General features: G+C 39.5%; 1 protein-coding gene across 4 annotated transcripts in view; it reads left to right on the top strand.

The window, feature by feature from the left end:
* The window catches only part of TIPARP (TCDD inducible poly(ADP-ribose) polymerase), a 114,454-nt gene extending 100,302 nt beyond the window's left edge, over window positions 1–14,152 (top strand). For all 4 annotated transcript variants that reach the window (XM_081026325.1, XM_081026324.1, XM_081026322.1 and 1 more), the window contains 4 exons: window positions 3,230–3,398; window positions 4,738–4,898; window positions 10,364–10,642; window positions 11,334–14,152. In XM_081026325.1, the coding sequence (XP_080882451.1) occupies window positions 3,230–3,398; window positions 4,738–4,898; window positions 10,364–10,642; window positions 11,334–11,781 (1,057 nt within the window). In that variant the 3' untranslated portion in view covers window positions 11,782–14,152. The remainder of the gene's footprint in view (window positions 1–3,229; window positions 3,399–4,737; window positions 4,899–10,363; window positions 10,643–11,333) is intronic.
* Window positions 14,153–18,160: the final 4,008 nt, after the last annotated feature.

Raw genomic sequence — 18,160 nt, 5'->3', positions numbered from 1 at the left:
CCTTAGGCCACATAGGGGTCTCTTCCACCAGGATTATTGCACCCTGCTTTTCCAAAGCTCCCCCTCCCAATCTCTAGTACTGTCTGTTGCTGAACTTTTACACATCCTGTATTTGTTTACTTCTTCGACCCTTTATCACCAACTGCTCAATACTCTAAATTCCTACCCTTATTTAAGGCTCTGTCTGGGACCCGGAATCTACCTCCTCAGCTCCTGGCCTGACGTCTCGCACATTGCCTCTTGTGTACCCCTGTTTAGGTTTCCTTTTCAAACTGTCTGCACTGCTTCTGTCCCTTCCTGTGCCCACTCTTCTTCCAAGAAGTACAGTTCTTAAAGAAGTCTTTTTTGCTGTTCTTCCACATAGCCCTTTACTTACTGGTATTATTTCCTATTATTTAAACTGCTCCTGGCATTTTTTCTCTTACAGAAAGTTATCTTGGATTGACGCAGTAAAGCCTCTTACTTTTCCTGACCTTTATCCATTCCTGTTCGATAGTAACCACCACCTCTCCCATAATGTTGCATACCTATTCTTTGTCCTCTCATTCTGGGAGTGTATTTGCAGCTGATAAGTTTAGATGGGCAGATGTACTGTTTCTTTGGTTTTATGTTTGGTTTTTCATTTCTCTCTTGAAGCCCCTGGAAGCCAGGAACTGCATCTGTTTACATCTTTGTGTATTGCCTAATACAGCCCACCATCACCGTTACCACACATACATGACTCCTGACTGCTTTCCGATACTAGAAAACAATGGTCTGCTAACGAAGGGTGGCGGGTGTTGAACATTTGGCGTCTGTATTTCGTGCATTTATATTGATGTAGACCGAGGAGGGAAAAAACTCTTGGCTTTGAATTTTTTTAAGCATTCCCTGTTTAAGGGAGAGCAGGTGGTAAAATTAATCTTATAAAAAGATAATTTAATGTTTTTCAAATTTGTTGTTTTGTCTCTGTCAAATCTAGAAAAGCATATTGAAAATCCAGTAGAGCTAAAACAGTATTTTGATACATCAATCCAAAGAACATTTGATTGTAGTAAATTAGGATTTGTCATAGAAATTTCATAATACCCAAAGGACGGATGTAGCAAAAGCTGCAGTGTTAGCTGTCTTTCTCATGCAAATTATTATCTCTGAAGTCTTAATAACACAGACTTAAACAAAAATTGCTGGAGCGGTGTCCAGAATAAAATCGGGTACTTTAATAGCGAAAAGCGTTGGCTGTGTGTATTATAATGCGTTTGAACATAACGACTGCTGTTCTAAGAACTCCTTAAAGAAAATACTGAGGATTTGTTAACTCATAATTGGGAACAGTTACTGGGAAATAAACTTAAAGCAGGAAAATCTGCTTACAAACTGGAAATGATCTTAAGAGGGCGAAAGAAGTTAGTTATCTCTTGGCTCAGTGATAACATCAAATTCTCCTAAAGTTAAGTGAACATTGTTTAAAGCAAGTTGATGTGAAGTTTAGTTTAGGTACAGGAGTTTCAAATTTCAGTGGTTTCTTTTTCTTTTTTTTTTTTTTTTTAAGGATTTCCTAAAAAGATTTTTTCCTTTTTGATTGAGTATTCCTATTTCCCAAAGATCATTTTAAACAGTGTGTCCAAATGTGACTTTAAACTACGTTTTATTGTCTTATTCCCATTCTACAATTTACAATTAAAGTTATATTCCTTTTAAGACCACATCCTACTAGTCGGTACTCTTTCTGTGCAAGAAATTAGGGGTTTGGAAAGTTCTTTAGGAATTTTTAAAGGACCATATTGCTGTTTACAAGTTATGTGCTTCACGGCATCATCAACTGGGTTCATGGCTTGAGTTTTTTCCAAATAGAAGCTGACTCACAAATACGAGTATTGGGATGGTGGTGGAAAATACTGCTTTCCCTGGTGTTTGCTGAGAGATGTAAATAGGTATTCATGAGGAAAAGGGACAACATTGTTATAGGTTTGGACGGATACTTAATAGTCCTTGTCACGGCACTTCTTAGCACATTAAAGGGGCTGAGGAGTGGCTGCAGTAAGTAAATTGTTTAACTTTGTGTAACCAACTTTTCTTAAACATTTGACCACAGAATGCTTTTTGCACAGCATTCCTATTAACAGTCCTTCCAAGAAGCGTTCTAAGAGCAGTTTGGAAAGTGTTGGACTAACCAACAGGTCAAAATTAATACCCTTTTCAAAATCCTAATTTACAACAAGGAAATAATTATTGGGAATATCTTTCCAAACGTCTGGATTTCACATGAACCAGCCATCCTGAGTGCCACTGGATCTGGAGTGTCCCATGTGTTTATAGACATCCATTTAGAAATCGGTGGTGGAAGTATAGCTATGATGTTATTTTATGATTTATTTTTTGTTTTCTTAGCAAACTTTAAAACAAAAATGAAAAGAAGAGCAATGAACATTTTGCCAGTGACTTAAAATAATGGTTCAGATGTTTCAGACACTAGATGAAGTTCCATTAAAAAAGAAACACAAATGTTTTAATTGGAGCTCCCTTTATAAATTAATTGCTTGAATGATTATGATTCATATAGTGGGATTTTCCCCCCAGAAATATTGAGATGTTTTGTAAAGTGCTGATTCAACAGCAACAAGCCAGATAACAAAAATGACGACAATATTCTCATAGCTAAATCGCATAATAAGCCAAACTATTTTTCTCCATGTTTTGCCGACTCCTTTTTCCACCCACATAAAAGATAGTGTTGATGTTGGGTACAGGAGCAGTACCGACCTCATCTAGGGTCATTTAATTTTCCCTTTCTTTTTCCTGTCTTTCATCAGGCAGGATTGTATATACCTGTATTCACTTAGGTAAACTGATGCCTCTGAAAAAAAGGACAAGCTTCAAGAAAAGTTTCTTCTGTTTCTCTGTTAGCGTCATCCTAAATCTGCCTCCCTGATTGGCTGAGACCAGGGTTTGGCATCCTGCTTTGATGGAGAGGATGGGATTATGTTGACTGATTTAGGCCAGTGATGCTGTAGGATAGAATCAATCTTACCATGACTCCACGGCCTGGAAATTTTGGTCTTAGTAAGAAAAGGCATGTAGGAAATGGGGAAACAATCAGTAATGTCCTTTTACTCCAAAATAAAATAAGACCAGTTTTGAAAATTCCACAAATGCTATACTGGATATTTTTAATGTCCAATGAGAAGTTCAGATACTTCTATTTTGCACATACAATATCAACAAATCATTTTTTCTTGGGTCTTTTTAGAGGACAAGAATTTTGGGCAGATTTGAACGCCATGAATGTGTATGAAACAACTGAATTTGACCAACTACGAAGACTGTCCACACCACCCTCTAGCAATGTCAACTCTGTTTACCACACAGTTTGGAAATTCTTCTGTAGGGACCACTTTGGATGGAGAGAATATCCTGAGGTATTTACAAGTTCTTTTTCCTAAAAGTACATTTGAATTTTTTTCTCGTTGACTGATCTTTCATTCATCCTTTCCAACAATGATCAGACAAATCAAAAAACTACAAATCAAAAAAGTAATTGACTCTTGTTGATCTAAGTAGCACTTTTCTCTCTCGGTTTTTCTGAAAATGTACTTCTTCCCACTAATCTCCTGGAATCCGTAAGTAGAATACCACTATTATCAAAGAGAGAAAACGCTTTCCCCAGCATCTTACACTGTGGAGAGTATTTACAGTGGTAAGGACTCAGACACAGTGCCGACTTTGGGATAATTTTAATGAGATGAGCCATTCGTGTAACTTTTGACTACAAGTATATCTGGCTCCTGCGCTCAGGTGATTAGGTCATGTGTTGCACTTAGCATTTCAGAAGTCTAGTGGGAAACAATCACTCTTAGGCCCCTGGAAGAAGTACTTGAAAATGTTTATTGAGCCGTGGTTAGACAAATTAATCATTTAAAATTCTATCAAATGTACACATGCATCCCTTAGTCTAAGATGGTAAGAATAGCTCATCAATCACAAAGCAAGGTTTTAAAATGATGATGGTTTGTTTTGCCTCTAAATGAGAATTCTGAGTCAAGTTTAAACATCCTGAAATGGACTTTAGAGGTTAATTTCACATTCCAAACATTTGACTTTTTCAATTTGATCAGGTTAATTTCCAGCATTACAAAAGAGGGAATTAACCTATCTACCTTAGGTTTTCTTTTAAGGCACTAACAAAATGACCTAGTATGTTAATTGCTATAAAACACAATATTGAATTAAAATTTTTGACTCTTTTTAAGTAATCACCAGCGTCTGATACCTTCCAAAGAGAATAAGAAGCTATTTAAAATATGTTTTCAGAATACTTGGGCTGTCCCTGTATTTTTCCTCTGAGAGGTTTCTTAGGCTTGGAACTTAATTGATTTATTTGAACTGTGTATATACTACGATCTTAAATCCTCTTCTGAAAATTACCTTAAGAAATATAAAAAAAATCTCTAGGACATTGGTAGGGCCTCAAAATAGAGTCGTTTCCTGGGCTCCACGCGTTTCTTCAGGTGAAAATCCATGCTCTTCTAAACAGGGACCATCTTTCTACTCTGCATCTTTGCCAAAAAAAAAGAAAAAAGAAAAAAATTCCTACGTATAAAATGAATTAATTTGACTCACTGAACTTTATTGAAACTCTTCTGATGCTAATAGCAAGTTTAGCTATTTGTGGCTTTGGTTACAGTAACATTTTTCATATTTCGTTGTAATTGTTTATTAACTTGCATTTTTCCCTTTACCTTGTTTACTACTCCATAGTCTGTTATTCGATTGATTGAAGAAGCCAACTCTCGGGGTCTGAAAGAGGTCCGATTTATGATGTGGAACAACCACTACATCCTCCACAATTCATTCTTCAGAAGAGAAATAAAAAGGAGACCACTCTTTCGCTCATGTTTTATACTGCTTCCATATTTACAGTAAGTGTCCAGTGAAAAGTCTCATTTTACTCTCATTTTACATACATGTACAACTGAATGCCAAAGAGAAAAAAAGATTTTAAATTAAGAGACTAACTTTGTTATTACCTCTAGAATGGGAAATTCTAAGTTATTTTTTGGGTTTAATTCTTCAAAAAATAGAATTCAGATAAGGTCCAATTAACCCCACACCAAAGTGTGAGCATCCTATTAGATTTTTTTGGACTGAAAAGCACAGAAGAATTAACATTTTTATACAACTAAAAGTAATTATATCTGGAATGAGGCAAAGTTTGTATTTGCGTCCTTCATGGAAGATTGAGTTTTCTGATGATACCCTTTCGTTATGGGACTATTTCCCAGCCCAGGTAAACTGCCAGGTCAAGTAGGGAGAGTTCTTCAAGGAGGTATTCTCCATTCTTCTTCCTTGAGTGCATGGGAAGAATTCATCTTTTCAAATAATTCTCATTCTCATTTGCTAAGTGTGGCCCATCTTCCTGTAATACTCACTAAATTACCTGTCGTACTTTTAGGTTGAGACTCAACTCATCCTTCTGAATTGTAGGTGAGCTCTTTTTCCATTTTCCCAGTTTTCTTCTTTCCCTCTCTAGATAGCCCATTGGCACATTTTCATAGTTGCCAAAAGGTGGGCACCTGACCATCAGCACGGCCATTTTTGAAAGTCAGTATCTCTAGGAAAATCATTATATAGTCTAGTCAGACATACTATATTTAGAGCCTGATATTTTTAAATGATACTAGTTTACTTGGTTTTATGAACTTGGGAGGACTAGAGTAATATTGGTTGGTCTCTTCTGCTGATGTTTGAGGTGAAGATAATCTTTTCAAATTTTTACTAGCTTTTTTTTTTCTAATTTCAAGCCAAAACTGTGTTTTTCCAGATCATTATAACACAATCTTAATGATTCTAATTCTGAGGTTGCAAAGGGAACATTAAAAATAAAATACAAACAAATTCTCAGTATCTAAAAGCACTGTGTAATAAGGCCAATATTAGAAATGTATATTGGCTTGGAGTAAATGTGTGCTTTCTTTTCTAGTCCAAGTGTGCAAATTACAATAATAACAATGCCATTTATGTGATTTCATTGGCACAGCTGGAGATAGTGTCAGCGTCCAGTAGTTAGGAACATACTATCCTTCTAGGGGAACTCGTTAGTGAGACTGCAGTTCGGCATGCTGGGCCAGTCAAGTGACAGGTGGCTTCTGTGTGAGAGTAAGAATGCTCATTCTAGTGCTGCATTGTTGAGAGAATTGGACAGAATTGTGAAAATTGGTTTGTTTCAATCCTAAGCCGAGTAATTATAGTAGAATGCCCCCTTCGGCCCCCTTCTTTTTAAACTTCCCCTTGTTTTGTAAAGGTGTGAACTATAAAAATATTAGGGGCGGACGGGTGGCTCAGTTAGTTAGAGCGCGAGCTCTGGGCAACGGGGCTGCCGGTTTGATTCCCACATGAGCCAGCGAGCTATGCCCCCCGCAACTAGAATGAAGTCAGTGAGCTGCCGTTGAGCTCCAGGGTGGCCAGATGGCTCGGTTGGTTGGAGCGCGGGCTCTCAACCACTAGGTTGCCGGTTCAACTCCCGCAAGGGATGGTGGGCTGCGGCCCCTGCAACTAACAACGACAACTGGACCTGGAGCTGAGCTGTGCCCTCCACAACTAAGATTGAAAGGACAACTTGACTTGGATGGAGCTTATAAGTCCTGGGAAAAACACATTACTGTTCCCCAATAAAAAGTCCTGGAAATATACACTGTTCCCCAATAAAGTCCTGTTCCCCTTCCCCAATAAAATCTTTTTTAAAAATGATAATAATAATAATATTAGCTATAGTATAATTAATGCCGCAAACATGGCCTTGCTATTTATAACTTAGGCTTACAAGAGAACAAAAAAAGTCACTATTCTCTCTTCCTTTTTCTTTTTAAAATTTCCTGTTTTCGTCTTGTTTGGAACAGTGATAATGAGTATATAAAGTAAGAGCTTAGCAAATCAAAGAGATCGTGCAGACACTTCAGTGAAAAAAGAACAGAGAAGCAGCAGGTTCACTGGGGTGGGATGGGTAAATGAAGTGCTTCAGTTCCTGTAGAGTCTGGGGCGAGGGTCACGTGGACCAGCCTAGAGGGAGAAAGAGGAGTGAGATTAGTTCTACAAAGCAGGTTTGAGAAATAGATTTCAGAGGGACCATGATCTTAGTCAGAAAGAAAGTTTTGTTTTTAAGTGTTAGTAAACACAAAAGGTCAAAGAAAAACATAGGTGTCAAAAAGCCAAAGTGATCAGGGAATCAGAGATGCCTAAGAATTGGGAATGCCCTAGTAGGGAGGTGGTAAGATGGTGGGGTAGGGAGGCTGACTTAATTCGTCAATTTCCTGCAAATTTAGCTCTTTACAAATGAGGGTTTCCCTGCTGCTTTTTTTCTTTCCGTTTTATTGAGATATAATTGACATATAACACTAAGTTTAAGGTATACAGCATAATGGTTTGACTTACGTGTATTGTGAAATGTGTAAGTTTAGTTGACATCCATCACCTCATAGTTATGCGTACAGAAAAAAGTTTCTCTGTGCTTGCTGCCCTTTAATAGGGCTGATAACAGGAGCTTATTGTTGAATATTCTTAGAATCCTTGAGCTGAGGTTGCATGAGAGCTAACAAGTCACAGGTTTTGAGCTGTAGGAGTTCATTTCGGCTGAGAGGACATCTCTCCCATGCAGTCACCTCGTGGTCATGAGAAGGCCAGATACAATTTCTTTGACTCTTCCCCCGAAAGGATAAAATGAATTCGTTTTTACTTCATTACTGAAGTTGGGTTAGAAAAAGTCTTTCAAAATGACAAGGGAGTAGGGAAAGTGAGTGGTAAAAGGTGACCTTGGATTCTGAAAATCCATTCTTCAGAGGTCCTTGTACAAGCTCCTTAGACTTCAACTTTGCCTCCCTAAAGAAGTTCTCAGAATACCCATGAGCTGAATAAAAACTTAGGATACTCAGAAAATAAAGCCACATTTGTAACTGCGTTTGGGGTATATGCTTTTACCCCATGGCAACTAGAGTGTGCGAGTCCATCAGCCACATCTATATGCATGTTTATGTTTTAGCTTCAGGATGCTGTCTTGTTAAAAGCAAGCATCCCTTGACATTCTAATAGATTCATTACATTATCTCCTCAAAGTTTCAATTTACATTTTCCTGATGGCTAATGATGTTGAATGTCTTTTCATGTGCTTAATTGACTTCTGTATATCCTTCTTTGTGACGTGTTCAAACATGTCTTACTTAAAAATTTTGATTATTTTCAAAAAAAAAAAGCAAGCATCTTGTGGGTAGGAATGGATGTTAACCTTATGTATAAAATCTAATTTAATACCTTAGGATGGATAGGATTTATTTATACAGGCTCATCTTCAAGAATGTGTGAGTAAATAATAGACCCAGTTCCCCTGGAAAAGGAAAGAATACATTTTGAAGCTTTTATTTTATGAAACTGGTTTTTAGGCAGGAATCATGTCAGAAAGGAGCGCAGTCTTCTATTGTTAGTGCCAGGTTTTCAGTACGGTGACGACAGCCTAAAACCTGTTTTGGGCAGAGTATTTGGGAGACTCTTACCTTCCTCCCTCAACCCAGAAATCTGTCGGTACTTTTGACCACTGATGACATGGGAAAACCTGATGGGCTGTGATTTACCCTTTTTGCAGAGCAGGGATAGCTAAAAATAAGGAGCTTATCTTCTGTGTTTCCTGCCATCCTCCAGAATAGAGGTGGCTTTTAAGGAGTTAGACACTTTTCAGAATCTGATTAAGACAGTGAAGCGCCTCTTCAGAAAAAGGTACCAGTGAATGAAGACTCTGGAGGAATCTGTCAGGGCTGTGAAAATGCTCCAGAGGACAAGAACTATTGAACCTTCTGTCATGAGGGTTAGAGAAACCAGCACCCCTTTAAATCAGTGCCTAGGGTTTCCTGGAAGCCCTGGATCCACCCAGAACTTCATGTCTGTCTCACACAGGGACTTTGAGGCATGATAAATCTTAGGCACAGCTATTTGAAGGGGGGTGCGGGGGGACATTAAAGAAGGCATTTGTACCTCTACAATTTTTAGCTTCTTATCAAGCCATCTCTTAAAAGTCAAAAGACGATGTGAGGTGGTGGTAGTAGTGGGAATCAGGCAAACCTGAGTTGCATCACTTGGTATCCATCACTTTTCAAGCCTTGTTAAATATATGTATGAATTGTGAAATACATGGAAATGGAAAGAGCATGCACTTAGAAACTATCTAGAGAGGCCTGGATTCAAATCCTGGCTCTGGTCCTTGCTAGCTATGCTAGCAGTTTTTTTATTTGAATAGAAGGGATAACCAAGCCATCTTGCAGGGTGGTTATTCCAGTTAGTGATACTGTGTGTAAAATGCCTGGTCATAAGGTGGCTATAATGAGGAGGGTGATGGTAACATAGGCTCTTGGAGGTTAGATGCATGTTCACACACAGTTGTAACCTCTGTGTCACAAAGCTCTTTTGAAAATTTCAGTTTCCTAATCCATTTGGCAGACTCATTGCTTCCTTGTGACCACTACATGCTGATGAGTGTTGCAGTACCCTGGCCCTAAATCTGTGTCTCAGGGTCAGGATTTCCTTTCTCTCTGCTGTTTCCCTTTTGCTCTGTGTTAATCGTGGCCAAGAAATGTGATTTCAATTTAAGCATTTAATCAGGCAGCAGTCTAAAATCATCCTTCAAAGTAGCAGACCTGAATTTAAAGGTTCAAGGATGTGCTGTTTAGTGTCTAGAGCTCAAAGTAATTAGCTCCATCACACCTAAAGCTATCAAATTTGAATAGTATTGATGGTTTTGTTGTTGTATGTGATACTGAAAAATGAAGCAAATACCAAATGTCAACTGTCAATGCCTACACCATGATTTTTGTTTTTATAAAAAATTCAAGTTGAAGCTTTTTTATTTTTAGTATTTTGTGTTTTCTGCCTGTAAGCCTCTCATTCCCACCTGCCTTAGTCTCCCCTCACTGTGCTCCCCTACCCAACATAGACTTTAGTAATAATATGTTTTCTACTTAAAACAGCGAAGTTTGAAGAACGGAATGTAAATGATCATCACTCCCTTGAAACAGTTTCTTTAGCTATATAGGCCAGAGAGGAGTCCAGGACTCAGAAAGGAAACATATTTGTAAATTTGCTCTTGCTTATTTGCTTACCTTGCAGCAGGGTATTCTATACTTTTCTCCACAAGGAGAAGGCCAGGAGGAAGCTAATAATATCTGTGTACAGGCAATATTTGCTGTTAAGATTTTTTTCTTGAATAGACAGCACGTTCCATATTATTTTCTAAAGAAGCAGTTAAGCTATACAAATTGTAATATCACGTATTGCTATGGAGTACTGTACTGTGAGATGTGCTTATTTTTGAATGTTTCCCCTTGACATTCCTTCCACTCCCTTCTAGGACACTCGGTGGCGTTCCCACACAGGCTCCTTCGCCTCTCGAAGCCACTTCATCGTCACAAATCATCTGCCCCGATGGGGTCACCTCAGCCAACTTTTACCCTGAAACGTGGGTTTGTATGCATCCATCTCAGGACTTCATCCAAGTGCCTGTTTCCGCAGAGGACAAAAGTTACCGCATCATTTATAATCTTTTTCATAAGACTGTGCCTGAGTTTAAATATAGAATTTTGCAAATATTGAGAGTCCAAAATCAGTTTCTTTGGGAGAAATATAAAAGGTAAGTCAAGAGTACGAAAAGTTCAAGAGCACTTTTCTTACTGTAGCTAATGACAAATGCAGACTCGAATAGTGAAGGCTTGCATAGAACTTAATATATTTGTATTTTTTCATACATTAACTCACATAATCCTCCTAACGGAGGATTATAAGTAGGATTATTGCAATCCACATTTTACAGAGAGGAAACTGAGTCACAAAAACGTTGGGTAATTTGCCGCAGGGCATAACAGCTAATAAGATATGGTGCTGGAATTTGAACGCAGGCAGTCTAGCACCGGACGCCTTGCTCCTCATCACTTTACTAGGCTGCCTCTCCAGTCAACAAACAAACGGATGTATTACAAAAGGAATACATGTAGCTTTGAAGAATCCTAGCTTTAAGAGAACTCAGGTGTGTGGAATTAGACAAGTGCGGTAAAGGAGAAGGTAAGATGTGAAAACTAGTTTTGAAATGGAAGAGAAAGCATGTAACTGATTGGTGGATAATAAAAAGGAAAGGGCTTTTCCTATCTTCAGTGGAAAAGATAAGTTTAAACTTTTAACATGCTCTTACTTGGCATTTTGCTCGATAGCTATTTTAATGTTTCCTCCCCCTTGAAACCATAAAGAAAAGTTTATGTCTACATCATGCCTATTAAATTGATCTATACCGTCTTTCTTCTAAATTCCCTATCCGCTCTTTGCATTAGGAAAAAGGAATATATGAACAGGAAAATGTGTGGCCGTGACAGGATAATCAATGAGAGGCATTTATTTCATGGAACATCCCAGGATGTGGTAGATGGAATCTGCAAGCACAACTTTGACCCCCGAGTCTGTGGAAAGCATGCCACAATGTTTGGACAAGGCAGTTATTTTGCAAAGAAGGCAAGCTACTCTCATAACTTTTCTAAGAAGTCCTCCAAAGGAGTCCATTTCATGTTTCTGGCCAAAGTACTAACTGGCAGATACACAATGGGCAGTCATGGCATGAGAAGACCTCCTCCCGTCAATCCTGGCAGTGTCACCAGTGACCTATATGACTCTTGTGTGGATAATTTCTTTGAGCCTCAGATTTTTGTCATTTTTAATGATGACCAGAGTTACCCTTATTTTGTTATTCAATATGAAGAAGTCAGTAACACTGTTTCCATTTGAAAAATCTTGGTACTGCTAAATGATTTGATATGAACTCAATCCAGCATTTGTAGCAGGTTTTGGATGGGTGGGACAGAGTGGGGAACAGCATTGGAGGTTAATAGGGCACTTTTAAGACCCATTTTTTTAAGTGCTAGAAAGTGAAATTTTTTTAAAAGAAAAACAAGTTTTAAAATGACCACTTAGTCTTTAATTATTTACTAATTGTCGTTAGTGTACTCAGTGTGGGAAAGACTACAGATTACATACTCTTCATTCACACTTGTACATATAGGCAGCAATGTTATTAGAAGCTTTTTTAAAAAAAAAGAAAAAGGACAGCCTACCTAATTAAATGTGACTTAAGCCTGGTAGAAGCCAAATGAAATGGAAGCTGTGAACAAAATGAGGATTCTGTATATTTACAATGATAAAAAGCTGACTGGAACTAGTACTGTCATATTTATTCCTGTCCAAAATATCACTGCTATGGTGTATATCAGTTCATGAAATTCTACTGGGTGGAAAGAAATTTTTATTTCTATCAGCAGGACTGAAATGTATCACCCAAGCAGAGAGTGTCAGTGACTAACCATCCTGCAGTTTGCCTGAGAATTCAGAGTTCTGTTTAGAGGAAATTTAAAAAAAAAAAAAAAAAGGAACAATTTAAACAATTTTTGTCATCAGCAAAATTTTTCACTAACTAGTTACGTGCGATTCTCATGTTAAACTTTAGCCTTGGAAAACTCAGTCTCTCCCATTATCATCCACTCAGTTTGAACAAGTTGGGCTAACTTGCTTAAAGCCAGTCTGGAGGATTAGAAGTATTACTTTATTTCAGGGTTCCAGACCTAGGCCCTGACAGGTTTTAGAGAAAGGAAGTATAGCTATAACCAAATTGATAAGGTTTATTACCGCTTTGCACAAAGTAGACTGTCAGAAGCATTTGTTGACTTGGAAATGTTGTTTAAGGTGGTCATCCCACCACTATGCCTGCTTTGCCAGATGCAGCTGGGTTCCCTGGCTGCCTCTGTATTTTACACTACTTAATAGAAACACAAACTTGGAAACTGTGCCACTGGCCCAGCTGGAGCAGTGTTCGGTGAATATTCTGATGCCTCAGTTCACAGAGGTACTAGCAGCTAGACAGACTTCGCCTTAAGCAAAGCAAACATTTGGATTTACAAAAGTGGAAGTGGCTGTTCACAAAAGAATTCACCACAGAATTCCTTCAAATGCCAACCTCTTCTAGTATGTTTGTGGTTATTTCATTTACACAAAACTTTTCAGGAACTTCTGTGTTGTTTAAAGCAAGATACATCTATGCTGGTGTCTCAGTGAATCAGTCTGTTTAAACACTTTTCAGGGCTTCCACAGTTATTTATTTTGCCCTAGTTGATTGTTGTTTGCTGCCATTGGCATGAAACGGCCAACTGTGGCTGTTACAGTCGTTGTTTCATTCAGTTATAACCTGTAAACCAGTGATTCCCAATCTTTTTCAAGTTAAGACACCTTACCGTTGCTTATCTGATTTTATGAAACTTGTTCCTTTTTTCTCCCTAAAGAAAAACAAAAAAACTTTATGACCTATTTATTTTTTTAATAAAACTAAGGAAAAATAAAAGTTCTGGGAATTCTTTAAAACTTTTTTGTTGTTTTGGTTCCATTTAAGATAACTGTATATAACACGTAGTGGATGATCTATAAATACCAGTTGGTTGAATGAATGCGTGATTGAATGACTGAACAGACCTAACCAGAACCTGCTGCTTAAACTTTTGTGCTCTGAGAATCAGCAGAAAGTACCTTACTTAGCAGTCGATGGTCAAGTCAGCAGAGAAGAGTGAATACTTTATTTTGCAGGTAAATATTTTATATAAAGGGACAAGTTTTATATCAGCATACAACTGTAGTGAAAAATATAAGCCTCTTGTCCCCTTCAACAGGTGCTGAAGAAAATATAAAGGAATTATAGAAATCTTGTCAGTTCTCAAGCACCTTAGCTCTCAGCCAGCTTTCCTCTGACTGATACATGTGAGCATCTCTGACAGTACTTTCCCCCAATGTAATAATTTTGAAATTCCTATGGAGTATTGTATGTTGTTTTAACTCAGCGAGAACTATGGAGTTAGTCTAAATTTTGTGATGGTTCCATGGATTTAAAACATACTGAAAGACATTTCAGTAAATCTTTCTCCCTATTGGCATAGCCATAATTTGTACCTCAGAAAGTTGGAACTTACTCATAATTTAACTATGGTTAAGATTCTAGGGAGAGTTGGCAAACTCCCCAAGATATTTCAATGTCATGTAATACTATATACAGGAAGTGTCTTTATATGTGCAAAATTTATAAATATTGGATCCTTTGTAATTATAAATTCTAAAACCCAACTCTGCCTTTTACTAGAAATCTGTTTATTTTCATAAATGATTATTTAGATATAAAAATCATTAGGGCCTGAAACACTGAACTTTTTATAGAGGAAATTTTTACAAGTCTGAAAATGACTGAAAAACGATATGTTCAATATCCAAACAGTACCATATAGTCCGTTTAAATCCAAGGGTTTTACCTTCCTCCATTTAAGCAGGTAAGAACCACAAAATATTTCTAGTTTTCTTAATTGGGATCGAATAGTCAAAATGCATTTAGAAAATTCTGTATGGCACTTTTCTAATATCAAAGCCGCATCACTTATGTTCTTGCTGTTATATGATTTATTTATTTTTTTGGTAACAAGCTCTTCTATCTTTGACAAATCACTTAACACTTCAGTTGGTTAGTTTTTTCATCTTTGAAATAGAGGTGATTTGTTTTGTTTTGTTTTGAAAGACTACAGCTGATAATGATCCAACTTTGGGACCGCACAATGCAAAATTTTTTGTAAAGTGCTATGCAAACCGATAGCATTTATTTACAAATTAAGAGCCAGGTACATTTTCCTCAGGAAAGACTTTTGGGTTTTAAAAGCAGACCCATCTAGTTTATTGATTTAGGTATTCTTTGCAGGCAAGTTAAAGGAAATGAAAGTACATTCTACCTTCTTTAGCTTGCTAACCTTCCTCTTAAACTGTTGTAGAAAGAAAAAATATTGAAAGTTTTCATAGGCATGAGTTCATTTTAATTTATTGTTCAACTCACTCCTCAGCATATCTTTTGGGAGACTAACTCCTAAATAGAAGTATCAGATGGCAGCTCTTCTAAAGCTTTAATCTTACGTGAAGGGAAATGTGTGTGTGTTACAAGTGTTTCACGAACACATTGCTGCGTTCTCCAAGCAGAGCTGCCTAACCACTCCGAGGATGTCAGAATTTCACGGACTTAATTGTACTTAGGTGGCTAATAATTAGTAAAATGCAAAATGACCGAAAACAACTATGAATTCAGTGATCTTTTAAGCAAATGTGTATTACTCATCACAACCATATCTACATGTGTTATGTAGGATATACTTAGTCTTCAGACAACATTTGGCGCTTAAATGGATTAACGGGCTCCTTACAATAACTCCCGTATATAGCTCGAGTTTATAGCCAATAGGCTGGATATCACTGGGTGTCATGCGGGGTGACAGGCGGGGTCTCTTTCGGGGTCTCTGGTCCCGCTCCCCACATAAGAACGCAGGACATGGTGAGGCCAAAAAGGAACACCCACGGAGCCATAGGTAGGGTAGTCACACCACTATAGTCTCACTGGCGGCTGGGTTGGAGACACAGGAGGCAGGAGCCACAAGATCCGCAGTCCACCCTCTGCCACACTACACGCTTGCCAGCCACCATCTCATGCTAGCCCCCATCTGCTGCTAGCGTAGCCACAGCAGTTATATTAGTGGCCAATGACTCACTGGTTACAGCTGACGACCAACCACACACAGCTGAGGGCCATTCAACCACAGTTGATGGCCATTTACTACCTGAGCCAGCACCTTTCCATGTGAGGCCGAGAGCCTGGAAACCACTCCTCGCTCTGTCCCCACACTCCACCCCTATGGGGTCTCACCTCACAATCTACGAAACAAGCCTCTTCCGTGAGGGGCCCTGTGTGAGGAGCCTGGAGGTGAATGCAACATCCTGGACACAGCCAGGCTCTCTGGACTCAGCCAGGGCTCTCAGGGCACTGCCACTCTCTGGGCACAGCCAGACTTCCTGGGCTCAGCCAGGGCTCTCAGGGCACTGCCACTCTCTCTGGGCACAGCCAGACTTCCTGGGCTCAGCCAGGGCTCTCAGGGCACTGCCACTGTCTCTGGGCACAGCCAGACTTCCTGGGCTCAGCCATGGTTTCTCAGGGCACCACCAATCTTTCTGGGCACTGCCAGGGTTCTCACATATTCTCGATAGCAGCTGGTCAAGACATAAAAGCAAATATCCGCCAGTTCCACTACATGGTGGTACGTTCCCAAGCAATCATTAAATTAGGGATGGAGCCCATTCTCCAGAGTCCATAGTCATTCGCCAGGGCTGTCCTGGGGGTGAGGGATGACCTTGACCTCACCCTCAGCTCCCATGGAGGACTCAGCAAGCATTTCCTCTTGGGACTACAAGTCCTGGATCCGGGCTGCCTCAGCAAGCACTTCCCAGCTCTCAGGGCCGCAACCACCTTCGCTTGGTTGGGGAACCGTCCATGTCTTTCCACCCCTCCATGGGGTTCCAGCTCTCCAGCAGCTGCTTCTCCTGGTCTTCCTGAGACTGAGTGTTCATACGCACAAACTGCTCCACCGCCTTTCGGGGAGCTTTGGCCGGCACCATATGCTGCTCACTGCACCATGTGTCGTGCGGGGTGGCATGCGGGGTCTCTTCTGGGGTCTCTGGTCCCGCTCCCCACATAAGAACTCAGGATGTGGTGAGGCCAAAAAGGAAGACCCACAGAGCCATAGGTACGGGAGTCATACCACTATGGTCTCACTGGCGGCTGGGTTGCAGACACAGGAGGCAGGAGCCATAAGATCCGCAATCCACACTCTGCCACACTACGCTCTTGGCTAGCGTAGCCACAGCAGTTATATTAGTGGCCAGTAGCTCACTGGTTACAGCTGACGGCCAACTAGCCACAGCTGATGGCCATGCAATCACAGTTGATGGCCATTTACTACCTGAGCCAGCACCTTTCCACGTGAGGCCGAGAGCCTGGAAACTGCTCTCCTGGCTCTGTCCCCACACTGGGCGAGAGTACATATTCAGGTTTTTATGACTATGTATCTCCTTAATTATATCCAGTCTTAAACTGGCCTTAATAAAAAATCAGGCAGCTAAGAGGCTCAACCCACTGTTCAAGAGCCTCTGACCCTCCTCACACTTAGTAAGTCCCAGGTGCCAAATTGTCATTTGTTGGGCCTTATGTTTAGATACATCGGCCACACTTAAAAGAGTTTCACCGTGTGTTAAGGATGGCATCCAACAGATTTGAGTGGCCAAAGTACACTGAGCAGATGGTACTCAACACGATGATGCAAGACTCTTCAATGCTAACATGAAATTCCTGCGCAACCATCAGTTTATATAAATTGGTTTTTGAGCAGCAGTGATAGATTTGGGGCACTAAGCCACACTTTTCTGACAGGGTCCTACTTGAAGATTTGCATTTCATAGTATCACGGTCAAGGGTTTAAGTCATAATTTCTTAACCTGAGTGTAATGAACAGTGCTCTTAGGAGCAGCAATCATAAATGTATCATTGGTCTCCATGATCTAAGTAACTGAACACAGTAACTACAAGCTTGAGTTTCACTCATAAATGTAGCTGAATTTCTTCTAAATACAAATGTCTACCCCTATGACTATGTTTTTCTAAAAATACAAGTTTGCAGTCTTATAATTAACTTGTAGGCATATACAGGTCAGTGCTAGACAGGAGTGGGAATGCAGATTTTGTATCGTTACTGGGTTTTTGTGATGAATTACTGTCATCAGAAAGCAATGGCTTAGTCATAAGCCTGTCTGAGAAAGTTACACAATCTTAGTACGTGGCTTGTGGACTGATTGAGATGAAGAATGTAAAGCAACACAATGCCTGCCTCATGATATACCATCAAGTTTTTGCTGATAGTAATAGAAGTAGTACTATAGTGAGCTGAATAAAGATATCCCATCCAAATAAAGATTTGGTAGGCCCCGAAAATATCCAAGTCCTCATCCCAGGAACCAGTGAATGTGTTACCTTATATGGCAGAAGAGGCTTTGCGTATGTGATTAAATTAAGGGTCTTGAGGTAGGGAGATTATCTTAGGGGCCCAGTGTAATCACAAAGATCTTTATAAGGGGGAGGCAGAAGTTCAGAGAGATTGGAAGATGCTGTGCTGCCGACTTTGAAGATGGAGAATGAGGCTATGAGCCAAGGAATGCAGGTGGCCTCTAGAAGCTAGACAAGGTAAGGAAACATTTCTCCCCTAGAGCTTCCAGA

Source organism: Rhinolophus hipposideros, assembly GCF_964194185.1.
Source record: "Rhinolophus hipposideros genome assembly, chromosome: 2".
Lineage (NCBI taxonomy): Eukaryota > Metazoa > Chordata > Mammalia > Chiroptera > Rhinolophidae > Rhinolophus > Rhinolophus hipposideros.
This window is presented reverse-complemented; position numbering and strand designations above follow the sequence as displayed.